The 24,376-nt window shown below is 38.3% G+C and overlaps 3 protein-coding genes across 3 annotated transcripts; 2 read left to right on the top strand and 1 right to left on the bottom strand.

Moving 5' to 3' along the window:
• The first annotated feature begins 1,260 nt into the window (after positions 1 to 1,260).
• Positions 1,261 to 8,479, top strand: LOC117454987 (chloride intracellular channel protein 1-like). Its single transcript, XM_034094309.1, has 7 exons — positions 1,261 to 1,341; positions 1,586 to 1,651; positions 3,576 to 3,685; positions 4,054 to 4,179; positions 4,941 to 5,047; positions 5,392 to 5,573; positions 5,703 to 8,479. The coding sequence occupies exons 2-7, from the start codon at positions 1,610 to 1,612 to the stop codon at positions 5,862 to 5,864; spliced, it is 729 nt and encodes a 242-aa protein (XP_033950200.1). The 5' UTR covers positions 1,261 to 1,341; positions 1,586 to 1,609; the 3' UTR covers positions 5,865 to 8,479.
• Positions 8,480 to 8,569: 90 nt separating this feature from the next.
• Positions 8,570 to 13,164, bottom strand: LOC117454988 (prostate stem cell antigen-like). Its single transcript, XM_034094310.2, has 3 exons — positions 12,496 to 13,164; positions 11,410 to 11,529; positions 8,570 to 9,664 (listed from the first exon to the last, which is right to left on the bottom strand). Exons 1-3 carry the CDS (start codon positions 12,545 to 12,547, stop codon positions 9,453 to 9,455), a joined length of 384 nt encoding a protein of 127 aa, XP_033950201.1. The 5' UTR covers positions 12,548 to 13,164; the 3' UTR covers positions 8,570 to 9,452.
• A 4,508-nt stretch (positions 13,165 to 17,672) lies between these two features.
• ddah2 (DDAH family member 2, ADMA-independent) lies at positions 17,673 to 24,363 on the top strand. Its single transcript, XM_034094539.1, has 6 exons — positions 17,673 to 17,794; positions 18,724 to 19,174; positions 19,959 to 20,147; positions 21,128 to 21,247; positions 21,727 to 21,870; positions 23,623 to 24,363. Exons 2-6 carry the CDS (start codon positions 18,875 to 18,877, stop codon positions 23,740 to 23,742), a joined length of 873 nt encoding a protein of 290 aa, XP_033950430.1. The 5' UTR covers positions 17,673 to 17,794; positions 18,724 to 18,874; the 3' UTR covers positions 23,743 to 24,363.
• Positions 24,364 to 24,376: the final 13 nt, after the last annotated feature.

Here is a 24,376-nt window from a genome sequence, read left to right as displayed (position 1 = left end):
TTTTAAACAAACAAAGTCTTGGCTTTCAGAATATGAAACTTTTATTTCCAAAATCACACGATAAATTACATTTTTTGAAGCTTGTAAAGGGACGAAGACAGGCACCTCTCACTCGCAATCTGCTCTTCCAGCAGCGCCCCCCCTCCCTCCGGCTGAAATTATGAACGTAAGAGTAAAGTAATCATAGATGACACGGCAGGGTCCGTTACAGTTTGTTTTCATCTGATTTAAATTAAACAAAGTCTTGGCTTTCAGAATATTAAACTTGTATTCGGCAAATTCAGATGATAAATATAACTTGAAGCTTCGGCATAATTACAAGCGGAGAACGGAGTAACTTGACAGCAGGCAGCAGCAGGCACAACAACAGCCGGTGTTTCTCGTGAGGGTTTTCTCTGGGAAACAAACACAATACACACAAACGCAAAAATACACAAACACACACACGTATACACGTACACACACTCGCGAGCTTCCCCTCCAAATGAAATATCTTCCCTCCGTAGTATTTTGATCATTTTGATCGCAAAATCAATAGCGCGAGGAGCGCTGCATTTCTATGAGGTAAATATTACCCGCTGGCGGAAATAGGTATAAATATCCATTTTTTTGGCGATTATTTCAATCTGACTTCATATTGACCATTTTTAACAACACAGGGTGTTACATAACACACTTTCAGGAAAAGTCACGGACTGGGAGACGTTAATATTTTATTGAAAAAAAGTTACATACAATAAAAAAACAGCTGCGGGTAAAATTTACCCGTTGGCGGTTCTAGTGTTAAATTCCATATGACTTTCTGAGCTACATTTTCATTAGAAGACTGCTCTAATTATGTTTTTGTTTTTTAAGACAAAGTGGTCTGATACACAATTATTTTTGAATAGTTCAGGTATTTATGGACTGAGACGTAAGATGATTATACCGTGTAGGCTATATAAACGTCGTATAAACTAGAAATAAACTAGAACACTAGAAACGCCACGTGCGTGTGCGTTTTCTAGTTTATTCTACCTTACATTTCCATTCTGTGCTTAGTAGGCTATATGTTATTGCATTTCATAATTATATATTTTCCTATTTTTACTCTCTTATTTCTTATTGACTTCAGAGCCACTTTTTGTCGTTGTCGCTCTTGAACGCCTCTCTGGAGAGCTCTGCCTTTCACGCAGCAGCAGGAAATGGTGGAGCTGCGGTGAGAGAGAGAGAGAGAGAGAGAGAGAGAGAGAGAGAGAGAGAGAGAGAGAGAGAGAGAGAGAGAGAGAGAGAAACTGGGAGGAGAAACCACACACACACACACACAACTACAGGCGACAACTAACTTTAAACACTTTCTAGGTAGCCCCTGCACACTTAAAATGATCTGAAATGTGTTATTTTGTGCTTTAAACCAGCTAAAGTTAGGTTTGTGTAACGTTTACGCTGCGTTCGTGTTAGCTACAATGTTTAAATGTGTCCTTTACTGACTAGGCTTTGTAGCGGAAGATGGGCTTGGCTGCCCGAGTTTTTGTTTCTCGTTTAGGAAATGTAACTGCTGCCTTATTTTAACCACTTATTCGTGTCCGCGGTTCTTCTTTTAAAGGGTTTCGTGCATCAGCAGGTGAATATGAGCGACGCGAATCAGACCAAAGTTGAACTTTTCGTGAAGGTAAGTGATTGAATGACACCCTGCCCCCTAAAGAATACAGTAAGTTTTGACACGGCGACAACATGTGACATGTATGTATTTAACGGGCTCCAGAAACGGTTGTCTTTGAAGTGTCGTATCATATTTTATAATCTGCATGCTCAGTGTATTGTTATCAAAAGCTGATACGATATCCATTAGTGCTCGTATGAGTAGACATAAAGTCACCTTGGTCGTTTTAAATCATAATACAGCCTCTTGTTTTAATATTCATGTCAGTCAGACCTCTACTGACACACCGGGTTTATACATGACAGTAAAGCTAATCTAATTAAATGCTCGTTCACCCAATGGGCTGACGACTTTCATCTATATTTAGTAAGTATGGCAGGCAGGCTAATGCCACTTCCTTTGAGTCAAAAACTCTTAATACAACAAATATGGCTTCCCTTCATGGTCCCACATGTTTAAATAAAGATCTCTCTGTATGAACATGTGAACACCTCCCTCTACGCTTTTTTCCCTTCAGGGGTGAAAGATGCTGTTGTAACTTCTCTGAAACCTAGTTTCTAGTCAGCCTCTTCAATGTTAATAACCTTAATTAACACGAGTATAGTTTCACATTGGCCACCACAGTATAGCAGAAAGCAGCGCCACTGTTTTAAACTGACTGTTCACACCACAGGACAAACCCTTAATGTAACTGAACATAAAACATGTCTTCCTGCAGCCACGCAGGGAACATTTTCAGACTGTATGATCATTTCCTGAGCAGCATACAAGCTCTACGTAAATACAGAAATGAATCTTCGGTCTATTAAATTTTAGTTTTTTTTATGTCTAGGGTCACATCCTCTCAATAGCTTATTTTCTCCAAAGCAGCAATCCAAAACCAAAGCCTCTAAATGTTTTAAAAGACAAAAAGGAACTATTCGAGAAAATGTGTCATATCTGCTTGAAAGTGATAGTTCCATTTTTATTTATTTGTATAGTTCCTGATTGATTTGTATATCAACTGAATGGCGATGTTCATTATTTGGTCTACAAAATGTTAGTTATTTCATTTTGCTATATCATATAGAGTTGAAACGCTTAGTCTTTCAATCGATTAATTAATGGTCAAGAAATTAATTGATAACTGTTTTGACAATCAATTAATTAATGAGGTCACTTTTAAACAAAAACTGACACACTTCAAGCCGTTCAAGCTTCTCAATAATTAGGATGTTGTGCTTCTCTTTATTCTACGTGATGATTAAAAGAGAGACATTTGAAGACTTCAGGTGGGGCTTAGGGGAATTGTGATTTTTAAGTTAAATTCTTATTGTTACCGACCTAATCATAAAAATCTTCATTATCATATGAGACTAAGAAAAGCAACAATGGATCCAGAGTGTTTTGTAATATTTGCTTTAAAACATTATATCAGTGATTGATGTTAACAACGTAGTAGTTTATTCAAAGTAAAAGGTCCCAGTATGTGCCTCAACACAAAGGCACTAGAGCTGCTAAATTGATCAATATTAGATGTCTACTATTAATGATGATAAGCAACTATTTAGATTATTAAATAATTGGTTTAAGTAATATCTTAATTTTTTTTACTATTTTCAGTTATTTTTCTATGATAGTCAACTGAATATCTGTGAGTTAAGGGCAAAACAAGACATTTGAGGATGTCCTCTCTGCCTTTGGGAATCACTAATAGACATTTTTCTAAACTTTCTGTCTTTAATCAATTAATTGACACTACATACTACAACACTCGAAGCCTATTTGAAACAATGGTCTGACCTATTTGAGGTAATATATCAGCACTTTTCTTTTTGTTCTGAGTTGGAATATTTATGGTTTATTGCACTTATTCTTAGTCTCTTTAGATAGAAGCGTCAGCTAAATGAAATGTAATAAAAATGGTTCACATTTATTTGTTTTTGTGTCCCAGGCAGGGAGCGATGGTCAGAGCATCGGCAACTGTCCGTTCTCCCAGCGCCTCTTCATGGTGCTGTGGCTGAAAGGAGTCACCTTCGATGTGACAACAGTGGATATGAAGAGGTAAACACACACTGTGTGCGTGTGTGTGCGTGTGCGTGTGCGTGTGCGTGTGCGTGTGTGTGTGTGTGTGTGTGTGTGTGTACTCAACAGAGAACACTTTTCTTCTGTTTTTGTTATAAGACAACAAGAGGGCATTTCGTTCAGATATTGAGTGATTAACGACATAAAGCTACACTGACTTTGATTTTCATGACAGCTGTTGAACTTTTGATTTGCAAACAATAGTCATTTCCTTTGTTTTCATATGATTCCCTATCTTTTTCCCCACTATCCTTATACCTCTCACCTGCTGTTTAATCCTCCATCTCTTTTGTTGGATTTCTGTTTGGCTGTTTCTGATGTTTTGTTTATTTCCTTCCACCTGTCAGGAAGCCGGACATCTTGAAGGATTTGGCTCCAGGTGCCCAGCCTCCCTTCCTGTTGTACGGCAGCGAGGTCAAAACGGACACCAACAAGATCGAGGAGTTTCTGGAGGAAAACCTCAGCCCTCCAAAGTAATCACTTCATATAATTGTTTTACAAAATGCTATATTTTGCGTTTTTCAGACCTGAAAAAGTTAGTTGATTGACACAAAATTAAACATAATTTCAGTAATTTCCTTACAAATATTTCCTGTCTTCAGCTTCTCAAAACTGAGAAATTGCTGCTTTTCTTTGTCTTCTGGAATCCTAAATGAAATATCTTTGAACAAAAACACGTTTATGTGGAGCTTAAACGGACATCAGAAAAATAATTGCTAACTGTTTGATAATCGGTCAAAGTGATTTTGTGTGCAAAAAATGCCAGAAAATCAGTTTTGCAGCCTCCCCAAAATATACATTTCCCGTTGTTCTCTATTTTATATCCTATAGAACTGAATTTATTTGGGTTTTTAACAAAAAAAACAAGACATTAAAGACTTCACTTTGAGAAACTCTGATAAACATGTTATACACCAAAACAACTAATCGTTAAATCTAGAAAACATGTTTTAGTTGCAGCCTTATCTCAAAATATCATCTTGGTCTTAAGGACATTTCCAAGGCTATTTTTCATTATGTCCATATATTTTATGATAAATAATAAAAGCTACATTTTAATGTTATTGTTAGTTGCAGCACTCGTATAGCTTGCCTCTTACTTTGACTTCATTTGGTTTTGTGTCATTCTGTTTAAATCTTCTTGTCTAGATTAACATTAAATACACTCGCATTACATTTGAGTGAATGTATGTTTGTGATGACTATATTAACCCTCATCAATCTCTCTGTTTAGGTATCCCCGTCTGGCTGCCCGTAACCCAGAGTCCAACACAGCAGGCATGGATGTTTTCTCCAAATTCTCAGCTTACGTCAAGAACTCAAACCCTCAGACACACGAAAGTAAGTAACTGATACTTCAAAATAAGAGAATAACTTCACTTAACTTTAGTTTAAATTCAAATGTAACCTGGACCTTTTAAAAGACTTAGTTGTTATCCAAGGTATTTTCTGCTAAGCTTCTTCTGTCTTTCTCTGAAGGACAGAAAACCAGCAGGGAGTTAATACCATTACAGTCTGAGCGTTTCTGCCACAGTTGAAACAGGTTGCCAGCTGCTCTCTGTGTTGTGATCTCATTGGAAATGGCAGTGTTGTTCCATTTAAGCCTTTCAAAAAAAAAAAAAAATTCATCTCTGTTAAAAAGACTTGGTTTTGCAGATATCTGAATATGTTCTGTGTGTGCTCAGACTTGGAGAAAGGCCTGCTGAAGGCTCTGAAGAAGCTGGACGACTACCTCGGCTCCCCACTTCCTGATGAAATTGACGAGAATAGCGCCGATGAGCTCACTTCCTCGTCCCGCCCCTTCCTGGACGGCCAACAGCTTACTCTGTCTGACTGCAACTTGCTGCCTAAGCTCCACATCATGAAGGTAATCTCCTGCTCTAAGCTGTGCAGTGCGGGGGCCTCGGAAGACTAGATTATTATGTTGTTTTTGCGCTTAAACTGAAGACTTGGGTCCACCATGTTTTGCTGATTGTGTCTCTTATTCTCTCTCCAGGTGGTGTGTTTAAAATACCGAAACTTCAACATCCCCCAGTCCCTGACAAACCTCTGGAGGTACCTGAACGCAGCGTACATCAGGGAGGAGTTTGCCTCCACCTGCCCAATCGACGACGAGATCCACATCGCCTACTCCTCTGTAGCTAAAGCTCTCAAGTAGCAGCACACCAGGAGGCACAAGTCATATAACACATACATAGATTACATAGAATACACAAGCACAAAAACACACACTTGCACACACACTCTGAAGCAACCTGGTCGATCTGTTTCTCTAGAGGCTGTTATTGCATCTGTTTGTTCACTTTTTTACAGCTTTAAAATATACTAAATAGTTACATGGGGCCTTTTTTTAAATCCTTGAACATTTGTGAATTTTAAGAAGAAAAAAAAATCTAAAAAGCTTTTGAGAATAGACATAAATAGACATGAGCTATTGACACCATATATTTTGCGTAGAAAAAACGTCCTTTGTTATTTATTTACTCAACATTAGTAAATAGGCCAATTCCTTCAATTGTTGGGTCCTTGAATGTTAGTGAACTGGGCCAGATGCATTGATTGGGAACCCTGTTGATATCACCTTTGTATAATGTTAGTCGATATAGCTGGTTAATTATTGTCAAACTATACTGTTAGTTTTACTTCAGAGGTGTTTGTTCCTGATGTCTTCCTGCTTTTTGTTTGCCACGTGTATCAGTTTACACCATGAGGTCAACAAGGAAGCGCTGGAGGCAGATAAACTGAGGTTAAAACAAACACAAGCACAAAAAAAGCACTGTGGCAGAATTTACATTTCCTTCACAGTAACCTTGTTTAGGATTTTAACGATTGATCATGTTGCTTGCAGGTCACACACACACACACACACACACACACACACACACATTTAAAACTACAGCCTGTCTTGTGTCCAGTTTCACCATCAGTAGATACACACTGTAAAGTTGTTTCTCGTTCCCTTACTGATGATGTTTTTTTTACAGTATTTCTTTGTATATTTTTTAGCAGACACAAAGCTGCCTACCATATCAAATTGCCAGCTTCAAACAAAATGCTTCAACTCTTCTTTTCAGTCTTAGTATTAAGGAAGTGGTTTTCTTTTTTTAGGTCAAAATGTGTACCAGTGCCAATTTTTCTTTTGGGGTTTGCCTTTATTTTAGATTATTAAGAATGGATGTATTCATTCATTCCTGAGGGAACAAGGCCTTTTATACTTGAGGATTACAAATGTATTTTTTAAATCTACAGTTTCTTATTCTTCACCTCAGAGAGGAAGTGGGGTGCTTTTCCTCGGCGGCCTGCAGACCGGGTCTCGCTTTAGGGAGGCAGAGCTGAGAACAGTTACACAGGAAACTCTTTCAATAGACCCGGGCTTCCCCTTTCTGCCCCCCCCACAGTGGGCGGGAAGGATTATTCAAGATTACCGAGCTTGTTTGCGATCCGTTGATGCCCTCTTTTTTTATGAAGAATCCTTGTTAGTGTTATATAAAAGAAAGAGATCAGGTTGTTGGCGTTTGAAAGTGTGGATGAAGAAACCGTTTACTGCTAATGTGCTGCAATAAAATCACTTGTACTGCCTCCTCTGGTCGCCTTGGGAACCAGACCTGTGCTGTTACATGTTTCTCATCAGGGGAAAACAAGGAAGTTAAATGTAAACATGCTCAATGTTTAAAATTGAAAATGCACTTAGATTGCCGTCCATTGTTAATTGAAAGTAAAGGTTTTTCTTACTGTCAATTAGTCCAATATAAACGTTTTTTATGAATTATCCGACCCAGTCTGTGAATCTTAAGCCATTCATTTAAGAGTGTGTATTTGCCGGGGACTATTTTTAGCCGCGTAATAATACACACTTGCACTAGTCTATATTTTCAGCAGAAAAGTCTCAGAGTGCAGAATCTGGAGGCAACAAGAACATTTTGTTATAATTTGTAGAATAGAATAAATCTACTCTTGCTAGTCTGAAATCATTTTTGTTAAAGTGACTTGAAATTGATCTGCTTGGAAGAACTGGAAACAACAACCACACGTCTCATCCGAATATAACGGCAGCTTGTGTAGAGTGGACAACTGCATCTATGCAAATGAACATGGTGGATGTTTGTAATTAAGATTTACACCGTAGGTCTGTTGTGACCTCATCATCTCTCTGGGATTAGAGTGAAGCTCTTAAAAATAAAATATAACCTAAGTGCAATTTAAGACGATTAAAAAGACAATCTTATACACAGACTTTTATTATGTTTTAGTATGAGCACAGTATTTTTTCGATATGATTTTAATTACATTCTTCCTTGAGGTGTTATTGAGGACAAGTGTTGATCAAAGAGATTAAAGTGTATATTTTATATTGACTGAAACTTTCTAAAAGTGGACCAACGTTTAAAGGGACAGTGTCTGAATAATTTCAGTGCTCATGTATTATTGTATTAGTATTGAGGAGCTTTTCACTTCTTACCTTGGGACTTGATTCGATTTCATTACAATGTTACTTTAACTGGTTTGTTCTCACTTTTACTTTGTTTTGAGAGTCATATTTTGCCACTGTTTGTTTCATACATTCCCCTGCAATCCTTTTACATATCATGTAGCCAAAAGAGGGTGCACTTAAAAGTCTTAAGACAATGGCGTGGAAACTAAATCAGTAGATTCAAATAATCAATGAAAACAATCAAACTAGTAACACAACTGCAATGTATTTGGATGTTCGAAGCCCTTTACAAGACACATTTATTAAAATCCCAATAAATAACTACCTTGTTGAAAAATTCACATTTGACTGATGTTTCTTTTTTTAAATCCATTATGTGGGGTAACCACGTGAAGTCAAGAAGAAGACGTTCATAAGATGCACACAACAACTGTTTCAGTTCCACTCAAGCAGCAGGCCTACACTCAAAGCGATATTGAGTGGATATTAAATTGAGCACAAATAAGAAGAAAGCATCTCTTCAGTGTTTTATTAGTTCAATGATTCAGTTCTAAAAGTCATTTGGAGTTAGATATAAAGGATATTCTCACATTCAAAACAACATTGCAAATATTTTGAGTTTCACCTAATAGTTGTTTTTAAAATGTAAAGACTTAAAGTTGTATTAGTTTAATGTAAGGAAACAACAGTCTGACAAATCATCAAACTTATCAAGTGTAAATAAAGATGATAAAGAGGTGAGTGATTATAAACCACTAGATGGGGTGAGAAGTAAATAAAGAACTATTATTCAGAAGTAAACAAAACTTTAACTTAAGAAAGATATAGTAATACCACAGTTTACAAATACTCTGTTACCAGAGAAGTCCTGCAATCAAAGCTTTATTTAAGTAAAATCACCAAAAGTATTAGCATCATACGTTCCAGAATGATATGTACTCATAATGCAACATAGCCTATTTCTAGATGATGCAGGTGGAGCTTTATTAAAGGGGTTCGTTTAATCTCTAATAATGCATCTTAATTTATTATTAATTTATATATTTTGGAGAATTCTATATTTGCTTCTAAAATGTAGTGGAGTTAATGTTTAAATAAGCATAAAATAGAAATACTCAAGTAAAGTACAAGTACCTAAATGCTGTTCAAGAGTATATGTACTTCATTACACTCCACCACTGAGTACATATTTTCCAGGACCCTTATGCCTTGATATTCAGTGCTAAGGGTGACACACACACACACACACACACACACACACACACACACACACACACACACACACACACACACACACACACACACACTTGTTGTTCAGGCCAGCAGCAGGCAGAGTGCGGGCAGCAGGCAGAGAGCTGCTCCTCTCCAGCTGAGGGCAGTAAATGTCCCGGCGGCGTTGCACAGGTCGCTGTCGCAGCAGACGTTGGTGTAGTTGAAGTAGAGTCCAGAGGCGTACTTCTGTCCACTCACTCCACACTGGGCCGGGACCGCACAGCTCTTCTCGTACATCGTCACTTCTAGAGAGCCTACGAAAGAAAAGAGAGAACTTTATGTATTGGTGGTGCATTTAGTGATGGGGAGATAATACAAAATTATTCCAACAAATCAAAGGAGAAAGAGAACTACCACTAAAAATGTAATTATTACATTAAACATGACTAAATTGATTATATTGCATAATTGTATTTTTAAACCTTCCTTTTAATTAATCTGCTTGTATTTCAAAAACATACTTTTCCTAATAAATGACATATTGAATATATTGCTAAATGTATGAATTGATTAAGAAAAGTCCATTGTCTACAGTGTTAAATTCCCCATTTTATAACACTGCTACTTTACATTTTTCATCTTAATACATTCAATCAAATTGATTTTCAGTTTTTATTTTAGAGATAATCTAAGATCTGAAAACAAGTGCTGGAATATACAGTATGAACATATGTATTTCAAAAAGAGGGAAGTGGATGGTGTTAAAAGTAATGCATTGTATGCTTGGTGTAATGCGAATTTCAAATTCAGTAGGGATACATATGTGTGTGTAGACAGAATGAGTTTTTACGACTCAAATTGTCTAGGTATACTGATTACAAATATATATATTGTACTGAATACTACAAAAGATTTTGCACAACATTGATGCTATTGACAAAATAATCATAAGGGAATGTGAGTACGTTTTGGCAGTGTTTCTTATCGACCACATTTTACACCTTAAAGTTATAGTGACATCAAATGATTGTTGAGTCATACTTTGGAGGAACAAGGAGGTAAACAACTAAAAGCTAAGGCTGTTAAATCGCCACTGTCCCACAGAGGGCTCACACTCACATGCAGCCCTGTATTTACTGGTTACGGTGCATGTAAAAGAAACAGAGCTGTATCCTCCGATGAGACACAGTGAACGCTTGGCCCCACCCACAGAGCCCAGAGAGCTATTTTTAGAGATAATTTGATGGCATCACAGGCAAAGTGAACTGACAACCGGCTGGATGAGAAACCGTGCTGAGATCTGATCTATTGAGTCACGGTGTTGTTTTGTTTTTACACCTGTGTTGAGACAGGATCATGCCTGAAAGAAGGCCTTAAAAAAACATTTGTATTCTAGTATCCTTTGCAGCAACATACAAACATCTTACTGTATATATGTGGACAATGATGTTTGGCTCTGAAAGAGATGATTTAAGGATGTATCTGGTTGATTGACTTAAAACAGTTATTTTACACAGGCTTTATTATAGATTGGAGAGTTTCCTGGGTTTTCCTCAGACAAATTATGCAGGTAACTAAATGTGGCTGCTTCTCATAAACAGACGTGGAACACAGGATTTAAAACAAAACCACTATAAGAGATTTCAATTCAGCTTTTAGCACCCTCTGCCGGCAGTGTAGGGATTCAACCACACAAATGACTACAGTTTCTACACAGTGCTTAAGAAGTGGGTGTGAAACACCTTCAATTATAGATGATAGTCAGCACTTAACTTAATAACCACGATTCTCTTCAAATCCAAAACAACTGTCCTGAAGCACTGTATATTGACACAGACATATGCACAGACTGCACTGTGAATTTCAGAAATCTGTTCCCAACAATGAGGCTTTGTCTTCCAATTTGTGATCCTCCTGACCTAGATTATTAGATATGATGTCATGTACAGACACAGAAATAAACACACACACACACACACACACACACACACACACACACACACACACACACACACACACACACACACACACACACACACACACACACACAGGATCTTACCTCGTCTTCCTGTGGCAGTACTGGACAGGCAGCGCTGCCCGGCCGGACACTCCTGAGGGAACTGGAAGCAGTCCAGAGGAGAGATGGCCGGGAACATACAGGTGTAACAGGTCAAACAGGCTGAGGGAAACAACAGGAACAATGTTATAAGTTTATTCTGAGACTGATCTCATCAACAATTATTGATTGAGTCTATAACAGTTTTGATATGAATGCTTTCATTTTGTTATTAAAGAAATGTGACAAAGTTATGTACTGAACAGAACAGTTCACAAAATTAACAGTGTATTACAGTGTAAGGTATGCTACTACTCAGTGCTTGCTGCAATGCCACTGTAGGATCGTTTCTGTTTGATGCACACTTCTCTCAGAGGGAATCCTAAAAGATCTTGGATAATATAACATTGACAAGTAGTGTTGTTGTTTTTTTCTTAAAGTACCACATAGCATCCATTTGCATGGTTGGATAAACCTCATCTCACCCTGAATGCCGCCCCGTATTTTCGTAGTTTCTTTGAAATAAGTGTAAAATATAAACTAATGGCACCAGCTAGTCTTCCTGGAGTACGAAAGGCTTGCCGTGAATTATGCCTGCAATGGATGCACTAATCAAATTATCCTCTACAATCGGATTAAGCAATCAGGACATACTTGTGATTTTAGCAAAGAATCACTTCTATCATATACCATGAGACTCTGAAGAGACATTTGTATGAATTTGGCATATTCAGAAGAAATAAAACAACTGATGTGGATGAGGGGATAGCTATTAGGAACTGCTATTATTGCTCATCCTCACCAACTTGTGTGAGTCTCTGTTTACCTGCGCCATCAGTGGTGTGATGAGGTTGACCCACCCTTGCAAAGTGAAGCGATGTGGTTGCTGCAAGAAAAAAGCACCGTTTTTCCAAAGTTTTTCTCTGAACTTAAATACATGTCGGTTTTCTCCTAGATGTACCTATTGAATCCTGTTTTGCCTCAAGAAGATATACACAATTCAGTTGTAAGTCACTGTTAACACATTATATAATAACATAACAAGTGTTTAAATGTCATCTTGTAATAGTTTGACTTGTAAATACATACCTGCTAAAGGTAGACAGAAGAGGAGTACGATCCCGAGTTGTAAACAAGACATGATGCTTTCAGTAAGAAGTCTTTCAAACTATTTTCAGATAAATATTCAAGCAGATCCAAAAGCACCTCTTGGGACGTTACAGCTCTCTATTCAAACGTACTGCTGATCCGATACGTCCCACAACACATTCATAAATTGAATTAATTTTCGTCTGTGAAGTCTAAACCCACACCCTCGTCTTTTTCTTTCTTTTTCTTCCACTGTATTTTAAGTAAAGCTGTTTGAGTCTCTCTTTATGTCACTCTTGGTCCTGCCTTGTACATTTTGCCCATGTTACTCAGTGACTCCTCCCTAAAACTTCTGATTTCATTTAGAGTGGTTGTTAGGATCAGCTGACCTCACAGAAAAGGAGCTTCAAGTGAAGACACACCAAAGAAAGGTCCTCAGTAATATTAATGTGAATTGGGGGTTTTAATAACAAAGAGAGTGTATATGCTATGATGACACAAGAAGGAAGATTTGGCTTTGACATGATTATTTTCCTCCTGGAATAGTAAATGCAATCTACCCGGGCAATTTGACAGACTAAGAAATAGACCAAAACAAGTATAATTGAGAAGGTTTATTTACAGTACCAATGTTTCTTATGTATTTCTGCTGTGTTTGTGTTTATCTTTCGTGAAACAATATATTCCATATCTAAACTATACAAGTTTTGTGTTCTTTTTTATGCTTAATTTTTCAGGTTGTCCATAACTTTGTTAATCCCATTTTCATTGTCACAATATCTTAGAAACAACTTTATTTCAAATGTGGCAACAACTTCCACTTGGACTCAAGTAAAAAGTGGTTCAAATGTGGGGGTCAAAGGTCAAGCTCAATGTTACCTCAGAAAACTAGTTCTGGGACATATTTTAAGAATTTTACGGGGATTATGACAGTTTCAAAGTCAACACATTTGCGACAGACATGGACGTAAACTGCATCATGACTGGTTGGCTGTGCATACAACCAGGAGGTGGTCATTTCAGTTTATATCTATTTGGTAATTGACTTGTGTTTTGGGTTCCTTGTAGCTTTAGACTTTGTTTAGTTTGACATATAAGGGTTTTAGCATGGGTTAGGGACAGATGTAAATGTGCTAAACAAACACAAAAGAATATCAAATAGAAAGTCTGCGAGAATTATGATTTATTAGAGGATTATTAAAATGTACTTTTACTCTATTACAACGCTATTCAGAACATAATATGAAAATATGGCATTTTATTGCGCCATTCACTAAGAGTTTTGTTGGGGCAGGGCAGGGGGTACATTCGAGGTATAATCTCAGTATTTTTATTTTTATCTATGATCTTGTAAGATTTTTTGACTTGATATATATTTGGTTAGGGGTTTATGTGTTGTGTATGAGACAGCAGCTAAGCAGTCGGAAGAGACAGAAGGCACAGTCAGCACACTGCAAATGGAGTCAGCATCTCCGAAAGAGAAAGAAAGCAGAGAGAGAAAGAGAGCGTGACAGAGACTCAGTGGAGAGTGAGCAGTTTAACTGAATTATACTTTAGGGCGTAATGGAAGACATGAGGGCCGGACGGTCTGCTGACAGCAGTCTTGTGATGGAGTGAGTCGAGCAGGCTCAGACTGAATAAGCTGTTTACCAGTCGATTAGTGTCACACCACAGACTCCTGCTAGGTGCAGAACAAAAAGTATTTACAAAGCATTTTCCTTAATTTCTCTTGTAAATCAGGTTTTTTTTTTCTGTATTTATGTTATGTATTGCATTGAGAGATGCCAACTGAATTTCGTTGCACTGATGTGTGATGACAATAAAGATATATTCTTCTATTCTTCTTTTCAGTCCGAATGTTTTATGTGGAAATTATAAGCTGGATATAAATCATGAAAGTATTTAAGGATTTATGACTTTTGTACCTGTGTTTGTTGATAAAGAAATCAATGTTTGAATAGAGTTTGGGTTGTCTCTTTAGCCTGTGGTGTTGACTTTGGATTCACTTTCTGAAGGGGTCCTGCAAATGGAAATCTTAAATATGATCACTTCTGTTAGATAAAAGAGATTTTATTTATTTAGAGCTCAGATATATATGATAATACGAGTTGAAACATTATTTAAGGAGGAAATGTGGTTCTCAGGTAGCACATCACTACCATTTGTTTTGGGCTTGTCCTTTAATAGTAACTTTTTGGCAAAAGTTCCATTTAGAAATTGAAATGGTACTACAGGAAAAAAATCACGTTAAACTGGGACGAATTTCTATTTGGGCTGGTACTTTCAATCCCCACAAACCTCAAAACAAAACAGTTATTTGGAATTCTTACTGTTGCAGCAAACAAAGTAATAACTAGAAAATGCCTCAAAGCGGACATCCCTTCTCTGGTACGACAAAATCCATGAAATGGATGTTATGGAAAGAATCACCTTCTCAATGAGGCTTCAGGAAAACACATTTGAGGAAATATGGAAAAAATGGAGAATTTACATATCCCAAAGACGACCATCCCTTGTTTGACTGTGTTTCTATACACCGATTGAATGTATATGTATAGGTGTGTATGTATGGACACATGTATGTATGTGTGTGTGTGTGTGTGTGTGTGTGTGTGTGTGTGTGTGTGTGTGTGTGTGTGTGTGTGTGTGTGTGTGTGTGTGTGTGTGTGTGTGTGTGTGTGTGTGTGTGTGTGTGTGTGTGTGTGTGTGTGTGTGTGTGTGTGTGTGTGTGTGTGTGTGTGTGTGTGTGTGTGTGTGTGTGTGTGTGTGTGTGTGCATATGTACATGTGTAGACATTTGCCATTTCAAATAACCCCTGTGTACTTTTTCGTTTTTTTTTTGACTAATTTTGTTTGCTATTTCATTTGTCATTTTCGGGTCCCTAAAAATATATGATTTGAAAAACTGTACTTTTAATTTAATGTGACCCCATATAAATAAAGAAGGAAACAAATTAAAACTGTAGCTGCATTGTCCAAAACTTCCAACACAATGTGGGAACAAAAATCCCAAAACATTAACTGACAATGAAATGAATTGAGTATTGAGGGGAAACAAATACAAAACTGACGGGGTCTCAACTGGAGTGTCTGTGTGAGTTCATATTATTAACTTCAGCAAAAATAACTGTTGGGTATTGCCTCTATGACCCAATCCTTAACAAATACAATGTATTTGTCTGCTGTGTTAGAGGAGATGGTTTTCTGAGGACGAGGTTTCATCAATATTTAACTGAATACTATATCGGACTGTTTTTGCACACAGTGTAGCAAGACTGCTGGTGCTATTTGGGCCTGGGATGTTTAGTGTGCTGGCTGAAGGATCTCAGTGGACAGATGGTGTTCTTTAATCCTGTCTGTGCCCTCTGCCTTCCATCCTCCATCCCCCATCCACTATTACATCAACCTCACATTTCCTGTCTCTTTCTCCTCCTCTGTGTACAGAAATACTCGCGTATAATTTGTCCTTCTTTCGTCACGAGTTGCCTCTGTTTCTCCGACTGTCTTTCGAACAACCCTTTGCTGCAGTGACTCAATCTATTCAATAGAAGGGGTTAGTGTGCAGCTCATTGAATCAAAAACATGTTTATGCATATTTACACTGCACTGACCTAAGAATATAAATTCCCAAAGTTTGATTAAAAAAAGACTACTGGAGTATAAATAATGCTGTCAAGATACAATGCTTTTTCTTCAGTGTCTGACAAACAAGTCAACAGTTTCCAACACAATTTGACCCACATGGAAAAGCCAGATTATTTGTTGTCGCGACACACAGTCGCAATGGCTAAATAATACAGAATATAAGCATTTAATCTGTGATGATTTAAAGAAATGTGAACCAGATGAGGTTAACGTCATTAATTTAAAGAAAATTGGGAGAGGTAAAAAAATAATCATTTGATTTAAAGCACACAGTCAATTTGCCTTGAAAAATTCAGCATCAAATCTGATGATACAGCATCTAACCTTACAAAAACAATTCTCCAGGATTAAGAGGAGAATATTAAATATGGGTCCTCAATCCTAGAAAATCTCCTAGAACCGTTCCAATCTGTTCCAATTAATTCAGTGATGCAGTAAAGGGTGTCAGAGTTGGTTCATACTAAGGCTAGCCAAAGTAGGGATTTCATCTGAGGGACATAAACTGTTAATGTATGAGCCAGCGAATGTGAAAATGTTAGAGGTGTTTAAATGACAAAACAAGACATTTAAATATATTACTTTTGACTTTGATTAATGTAAGAAATGTGCAGATTAGTGGATACTGAATAATTGTTATTGGTGGTGATAGTTGAGTCCTAAACAATGCCAATGAGTTAGACTTCCATTAACCAAATTGTCCAGCTAGTGCTAATTATATTGACGGTAAATGTTTAATTGTCATGTAAACCCTTATTTGTGACACAGTTTTGTTTCTATTCAATTTATATACATGTATAAAATCCCACTTTAGTTGTATAAACATAAACCTTAAAATCAAAGTAATTAAATCCGAGAGAAGAGGTTAATGAACTTGGAGATAGCCTACCACAGAATAGGCCTATCTAAAAGAGTAATTATAAAGTTGACTAACAGGCGCTATGGATCTTTTGCTCATCCGTTATCGATAACCTTAATGTGTAGCTACACTCAATAGTATTGACAGCCGATACAACAGCAGCTGTGGTGACTGAAATCAGCACTGATTGAATCCGGACAGGACGTGTGGGGGATGGGGGGTGCTGGATGAATGGGAGGTCGAGCTGCTGCATCAAGCGCAACTAAAATACGTGAAGAAGACCGGAAGTTAGGCGATGTTGCTTTGAAAAAACAATAGTTTAATTTTCCCTCAAAGAAAAAACGCATTTTAATGATTTAATTTAGGCTGGACCACCATTGTTTAAAAGTTGTATTACATTGGCTACTTTTGATAAAGTGAGATTTTTTGTTTCAATTACCAACCCTATGGAAAATTAGTTGAAATGTTGACACAACATAGCCCTATCTCTCTGTTTCTCCTTAAAATAACACATTTATAGTAAACAGTAACATAAAACATAAAAGCTATGATGTGATAGAAAGTCAAACCATAATTATTTTACAATTGTATCAAAACATGTAAACACAAGTTTAGAGATTCCTGATTTATTTTGAAAACGTAACCGGAACTGTGCGTGTTGACAGTCGCCATCTTGACCTGACCTGTAGTTGGTCGGCAGAGAAAGACAAGGCAGAGTAACGGGAACTGGGTCGGTTTGGAAATTAAAACTAACAGAATAAAACACGGCCGAGCGTGGAAGCTGCGACACTCCAAACAGGTAAGATACAACAATATACCTGTGTTTGTTATTTGTGCAACTTCTGGGAGTGTTGTGGATAGTTTTCCCTTTAAAAAGATGTTTAACATCATCAGAAGTATTTGAGAAGGAGCAGTGAACTGCTGGGCGGTGCACTCCTGCAACACTCAAGATGTTTTCTTCTGGGCAGAGGAGGTCCATATTCATTTTGCAGCTGGATAACTCAGAACTGCGTAGTTAGAAACATTTATTTTATTTAGTACCAAAACAGAAATGAGTGTAGCCTCCTAAATATGGCAAATCATATCAATAAAATACTGTTCCGCAAAGTAGCCTAACACTAATCTCAATAGTAGGTAGACTAACACAGGTTTAACATATCCTTAGTTTAGGCACTCTTAACTGGGATTGAATAGCCTAACATTGCAATTAAGTATTCATAATATACTCCTTAAGCTGTTATTATTACAAAATAAGATGCATATCCAAGTCCAGCACTTGTTGCATAAGTTATGATGCAGATTTAGGAAGCATCCTGTGTGGGAGTCCCATGTGCAGCCTCTCAGTGGGTGCCTGCTGTGAGTTACAGGGAAGATGTTGAAAGGGCAATTGTCCCAGATCCAACCCCCTGCCCAAACATGGAAAGGCTTAGCAGCATGTTGCAGGGGTACTAAATAGAGTTGTGTTGTAACAATGCTCCTCCTGTCTATGTTCAGCTGTTGTATCTCTGTTTGTTATTTCAGCTGCCCTTGAATGTTTTACCAGTGATACTGAGTCCTCCTCTTACAGATTAACAATAACAAATTCTCATTATGAATTCTTTATTGCCACACTTCATTTGAATCATTGGATAGTGTTATAGATATTTACTTTTGCAGCCTTGAAATATTTCCCAAAGAAGGCCCTTGTTCCATTGCATTTGTTAATATTTCCATCTCTGTCTGTGTTAGGCTGGGATCCTCTGTTTCCACTTCCTGGCATCTACAGATGGAGAAGTAGCTGGTGGAGTACTAGTACAGAAGAAGGGGTGAAAGTTGGACAACTTTGGCTTCTGACAACAAACTTGCTGGAAATACTTGGAGTTCTAAGTTTATTTAAAGCATGGCAAACATGTGCCCATATGGCCGCTTCACCCACGCCGTGGTGCGGGGCATCCCAGAGACCTTTGGGAAGGCAGGGGGAGACAGCCGTAAGAATGGAGAGACCTCGGTGGAGCTGGCCAAGGCTCAGCGTCAGTTCGGCTGCCTGACAGGAGCCCTGAGGCAGAAGGTGGGTCTGCAGCTGATCGAGATCCCCCCCGACCACGAGCTGCCGGAGAGCTGGAGGATAGAGGATGTGGCCGTCATCCAGGGAGACACTGCGCTCATCACCAGGCCCTTCAAACAGCAGAGACGCAGCGAGGTAACACGGTGGAGAAGAACAAGCCCTGTCTGCACCCTAATCCTCTCAGAATGCACTTAATCTTGCTTTGTGGGATAAACAGCGGTGGCCATTTGTTTCAGATCATATCAGTGTGGTACTAGAGGGAGACTATAGAGACTTCACTTGTTCACCATGACATGTAGTTGCATTTAATGGTGCATTATTAAAATATGTTAAAATAACCATATACATTTGTTAGATTCATTTTGGCAACTAAACTATCTTATAACTTTGATGTCAGAGATTCCGTCGACACTTAATTAACGGGATCTGTCATTTCTAAAATGGAAATAAATATGAGAGAATGATGTCACTTTGTCACCGATTATAGTTCTGTAATATTTGAGCAAGTTCAGCTTAAAGACCTGAATTGCGTCCCAATAGTGGATTTAAATAGAGATTTCCCATTAGCCACCTGCATTATAACCAAAATATATGAGGACATTTTCCTGTGCATCTAACCCTCTATAGGCTATACCCTGACAAACCTCTGTTATTCTAACATTATGATAATACTGTAATAATTACAACACAATGTAGTGAATTGCAGTTTTTTTCAAGGCAGTTTGTTAAGAAATGGTTCCTTTAGTGTACTGTTCTTTGGAACTTGTTAGGTATTTAAGTATTTTTCGAGTGTATTAAATAGATGAATAGTACAAATGTTTTCAAGGAAACATGGGAACTTATGTTGAAAAACATAGTCAAATGATCATACAAAATGTAGTTGAGCCTGAATATTTCTCTTTCCTCTTCATTTCTCCAGGCGGAGGCGGTGAGGAAGGTGGTGTCAGAGCTGAACCTGACCGTGGTGGAGATGGGGGCCGAGGAGGGGGACTCTGGAGGGGCGACGCTGGAGGGCAGCGACGTCCTCTTCACAGGGAGGGAGTTCTTTGTCGGCATCTCCTCACACACCAACCACAGAGGGGCGGAGGTACTGGCAGACACTTTCAGGGTAAGTGGAGCGGAGAAAGTATGTAGTAAGGACTGAATCTCTATGTGAAGCAACAGAGGGTATGTTTTCAGACTGTAGTAATAAAGGGTGTTTAGTAAAACAAACAAAAAACACTCCAGACACTGAATCCAGCTGCCAGAGTGAGCAGGTGGCCGTTTGCTGCGTTGTGTTTGCGGATTAAAGGTCTATAAACTGTGATGAATGACGTTGTTCCATCGGCCAAATAATGACCACACAATCAAGCCCCTAATGCTTTACAGAACCCTTCCGTTAATATTGATCCTCCACTTCTCTTAAGTGCATTTTCCGTACTTCTGCTCCTCCTAAAAACACACACACACACACTTAGCATTCATGTTGAATGTGTCTTTTTTTATTAACATACGTTGTAGGACTCCTGGTCAGAATGGAGGATGAAAGAGGAAGACCAGCAGACTATTTACCTTCAATGCATTTTGATTTAACATTTCTACTCTAGCGTTTTCATGCGGTTCAATTTCCATAAAACAAACATTTAATGCTTGAAAGTGCTTTTTAGATATGTATTGTTGCATATTTGTTATTGTGATATTAACACTAAGTGGTAGTGACAGTACAGCTTTATTCAATTATCTTTGGTCTGTTAGTCGGCCACTACCATAAAGTTTGATTAAGACATTCAGTGTTTGTGTTTTTTAAACTGAGGACTTCAACACCCTCTCGTGTCACTTCATATTCCAAAAACCAGATGTTTACAGACATTTGATCAAAACACCTTGTAGCCTTGAGTAGCCTATGTTTCTCTTGATTAAATGCAAGTGCATTAAGCCCTAGACTAAGAGGTAGCAACTGCCTCTGATCCTGCACAGGAAGCGCCAGAATCACACAGCTGGCCGCTTTGTGTAAAGATGGCAAATGTACAATCACTAGATAAGAGAACATGTCTCTTTTGTTGTCTATGTTATCATCTGAACTTAACCTTTCAACTTCCATCTGAGCAGGACTTTGCTGTGTCCACTGTCCCCGTGTGTGGTGGAGCCCGACTGAGAAACATCTGCTCTATGGGGGGGCCAAACACAATCATCATCAGCAACAGTGATGGGGCCAAGAAGACACTCCGGGTAAGTGTTTGTGTGCAATGTGTATTTGGTGTTGACGAGTAAATTGCCATACATTGTCTTATGAGGAATTGTTTGACTGGTTTTATTTTCCGGTTGTATAAGGGAATTTTCAAAAAATATTACTTTTAACCTTAAAGTTATGTGGTCAGTTTCAATAACACTGCGGCTAATAATAATTTAAGGTGTAACAAAACATAACTTAATATGAAAAAGGACAATTCCAAGCAAAATCCCAACATACATTTTGTAACTATTTGCAGTTAAATAAGATCACAGAAAGTTAAACATCTATCTATTCAATATCATCCCTGTTTTCTATGATAGTCTGTGTGTTTCTCTTCTGTCCCTATGTGAAGTGCACACTCAATGTATACCCTTACTGCTGAGGTCATATTAATAACATCACTGGAGCCTGTGTGTAATGCTGGGAGCAGTCAGGGCGGTGCACACAGTAATAATAAGTGTGTGTTTGTCTCCAGATGATGGAACAGCTGACTGATCACCATTATGAAGTGCTCACTGTTCCAGAGGACTCGGCAGCAAACTGCATCTACATCAAAGGGCCGTCTAAACATGACTTCCTGCTCCACCGGCCTGCAGAGGAATGTCCTGACAGCGCCTCTGTGAGTACAGCTGAGGAGCTTCTTTTCTTAATGCAGGCCTAAGTTTAAAAATAACACTGTCTTTGTTCAATTAAAGCTTGGGTAGTCGCTATACTTTTGGGCAAAAGATAATCTCCAGCCTAAGGCCCTCTCGCTAGCCAGCAACTTCTTCCCCGAATCACTCGGTCCTGAGTTCATTTCATTTAATTTCAAACCTTTATTTATACAGATAAAATCCCATTGAGATCATTGATCTCTTTTCCAAGGGAGACCTGCTCAAGTAGTTCCACATGAAACATAAAAACATAAATAGAACAACAAAAGGACATCATACAGCATCATTAAAAAAATTATCCACATAAACGGGTACCAATAGCTTCCGATTGAGTAGCATCCAACAGAGCTTTAAAAACATTTAGTGGCACCAGATTGTTCAGTTTCCATTTAATTTGCAGACTATTCCAAGACAGAGGAGCTGCGCATCTAAAAGCTGTCTTCCCTAAGACAGTCCTAGCAGTTGGCACATTTAATAAAACCACAGCATTCGATCTCAGGCAGTAGCCACTTACAATTCTCCGTGAGATCAGAGAGCAGATATAAAAAGGTAGTTTACCCAACATGGCTTTATAAATGAATATGTACCAGTGACTGAGCCTCCGTACAGTTAGTGAAAGCAAACCAGCCCTTGCATACAGGGTACAGTGATGGGTTACTGCTTTACAGTTTGTCACAAATCTCAGTGCACTGTGATACGCAGCATCTAACTTGACCAGGCAATTGGCAGGTGCATTCATATAGACCAGATCCCCATAGTCCAGCACAGGTAAAAAGGTCACAGTGACTAGCCTTTTCCTGGCCTCAAGCGAGAAACAGGACTTATTTCTGAAAAAGAACCCTAGCCTAACCCTCAGTTTTTTTAGCAGGTTATTGACATGAAGTTTAAAAGAGAGACAATCATCAAGCCAGATACCAAGGTATTTGTAACAGGCAACAATTCCAAGTTTTGTTCCTTGCGTAGTTACAATATCTAAAACAGGCGCTGGTGTCTTTTTTGCTTTTGAAAAGAGCATTACCTTGGTTTTATCCACATTTAAAAGAAGCTTTAATTCAGAGAGCTGAGTCTGAATAGTGTTAAAAACAGCCTGTAATTTAACAACAGCCTCCTTAATGGTGGGACCTGCACAATACATCACAGTATCATCCGCATAAAAATGTAAAGTAGCTTCATCCACATTATCACCTACGCTGTTAATATATATGGAGAATAAAAGTGGTCCTAAAACAGAACCTTGTGGTACACCATTAGAAATGTTTAACCACTCAAGACAGTCCATCAAAATGAACACATTGGGACCTTTCAGAGAGGTAGTTTACAAACCACCCCACTGCAAGGCTGGATATGCCAATACTGAGTAGCCTCTGCTTTAAGATGCGATGATCAACGGTGTCAAACGCTTTGGAAAGGTCAATAAACAGAGCTGCACAACTCTGCTTATTATCTAAAATACTAGTAATGTCATTCACCACTTTCATTGTGGCAGTGATGGTGCTGTTTCGACAGGATGTCATTTGTACATAAAAACTCCTTTACCTGTTCACTCACTAGGCGTTCAAGAACCTTAGCCAGAACTGACAATTTAGAGATTGGCCTATAGTTATTTAAAATAGTTGCCTCCCCTCCTTTCAGTAAAGGCAAGACATAAGCAGACTTCCATTTGTGCTGAGGGAGAGGTTAAAAAAAAAAGTAAGTTGTGTCCTCCCTCCTCTCTGCAGGCCTTCCAGAAGCTCCAGGACTACACCCTCCTGCCTACTGCCTGCAGCGAGGCCTCCAAACTGGGAGCGTCTCTGTCCTCGCTCTGCCTCCTAGTCAACAGAAAGCACACTTATTTCTGAAAACACACTAACCATCAGTACATTAGTTTTACACGTGTTCATTGTGGAGCGAAGTCACAGAAACACTTTCCACAGACTAACATTCTTGCCTATTTATTTCTAGGGGAAAACACTGACTCACAGTATTTGTATGAGATCCAAATGTAACATCTGCTAACTGATTCACTGTCAGCTGATTTCCAGCACAGCTGCCCCACCTGCTGTACAAACAGCACATCACCCTGGTTTAACCACTACATTCAACTTGAGTCCACTGAGCAGTCAATCATATTTAATGAAACAGAATAAAATGTACAAATGTTTTAATGCAAGAGTGTTCGACATGTCAGCAAGTATAATGGAAAACCAGTCAAATGTGGCCTAAAGTTCAGTTTTCCAATACCTTGTTTTGATAATTAGAATTACCTGAACGAGCAGCATAACATGTATACTTACATTTCTGCTTTTAGCAGCACAGGTTGAATGCGGAACCTCTATTCATTAAGACCTGCCGATCCTGTGGTACAAATACATTTAGCCAGATTTGACTATACGTGCTGAATAATATGCATTTGTAGCTGCTAACCAGTTTGGTTTAGCTTTCTTGTGTGTAGCGATGCCAATAAAAATTAAACTGACAAACTGTCTATTGTAA

Source organism: Pseudochaenichthys georgianus, chromosome 11 (genome assembly GCF_902827115.2).
Source record: "Pseudochaenichthys georgianus chromosome 11, fPseGeo1.2, whole genome shotgun sequence".
Taxonomy (NCBI): domain Eukaryota; kingdom Metazoa; phylum Chordata; class Actinopteri; order Perciformes; family Channichthyidae; genus Pseudochaenichthys; species Pseudochaenichthys georgianus.
The sequence above is the reverse complement of the archived record's forward strand: the minus strand, read 5'-3'. Positions and strand labels throughout refer to the sequence as shown.

Excerpts from the sequence above, each read along its gene's own strand:
- LOC117454988 (XM_034094310.2), bottom strand. The coding sequence starts at position 12,547 with ATGTCTTGTTTACAACTCGGGATCGTACTCCTCTTCTGTCTACCTTTA. Across the intron at positions 11,530-12,495 it reads CTTCTGTCTACCTTTAGCAG|CCTGTTTGACCTGTTACACC; the intron begins GTATGTATTTAC and ends TGTTTCCCTCAG. Across the intron at positions 9,665-11,409 it reads TACTGCCACAGGAAGACGAG|GCTCTCTAGAAGTGACGATG; the intron begins GTAAGATCCTGT and ends TTTCTTTCGTAG.
- ddah2 (XM_034094539.1), top strand. The coding sequence starts at position 18,875 with ATGGCAAACATGTGCCCATATGGCCGCTTCACCCACGCCGTGGTGCGG. Across the intron at positions 21,248-21,726 it reads GGGCCAAGAAGACACTCCGG|ATGATGGAACAGCTGACTGA; the intron begins GTAAGTGTTTGT and ends GTTTGTCTCCAG. Across the intron at positions 21,871-23,622 it reads AATGTCCTGACAGCGCCTCT|GCCTTCCAGAAGCTCCAGGA; the intron begins GTGAGTACAGCT and ends TCCTCTCTGCAG.
- LOC117454987 (XM_034094309.1), top strand. The coding sequence starts at position 1,610 with ATGAGCGACGCGAATCAGACCAAAGTTGAACTTTTCGTGAAG. Across the intron at positions 1,652-3,575 it reads AAGTTGAACTTTTCGTGAAG|GCAGGGAGCGATGGTCAGAG; the intron begins GTAAGTGATTGA and ends TTTGTGTCCCAG. Across the intron at positions 3,686-4,053 it reads ACAACAGTGGATATGAAGAG|GAAGCCGGACATCTTGAAGG; the intron begins GTAAACACACAC and ends TCCACCTGTCAG.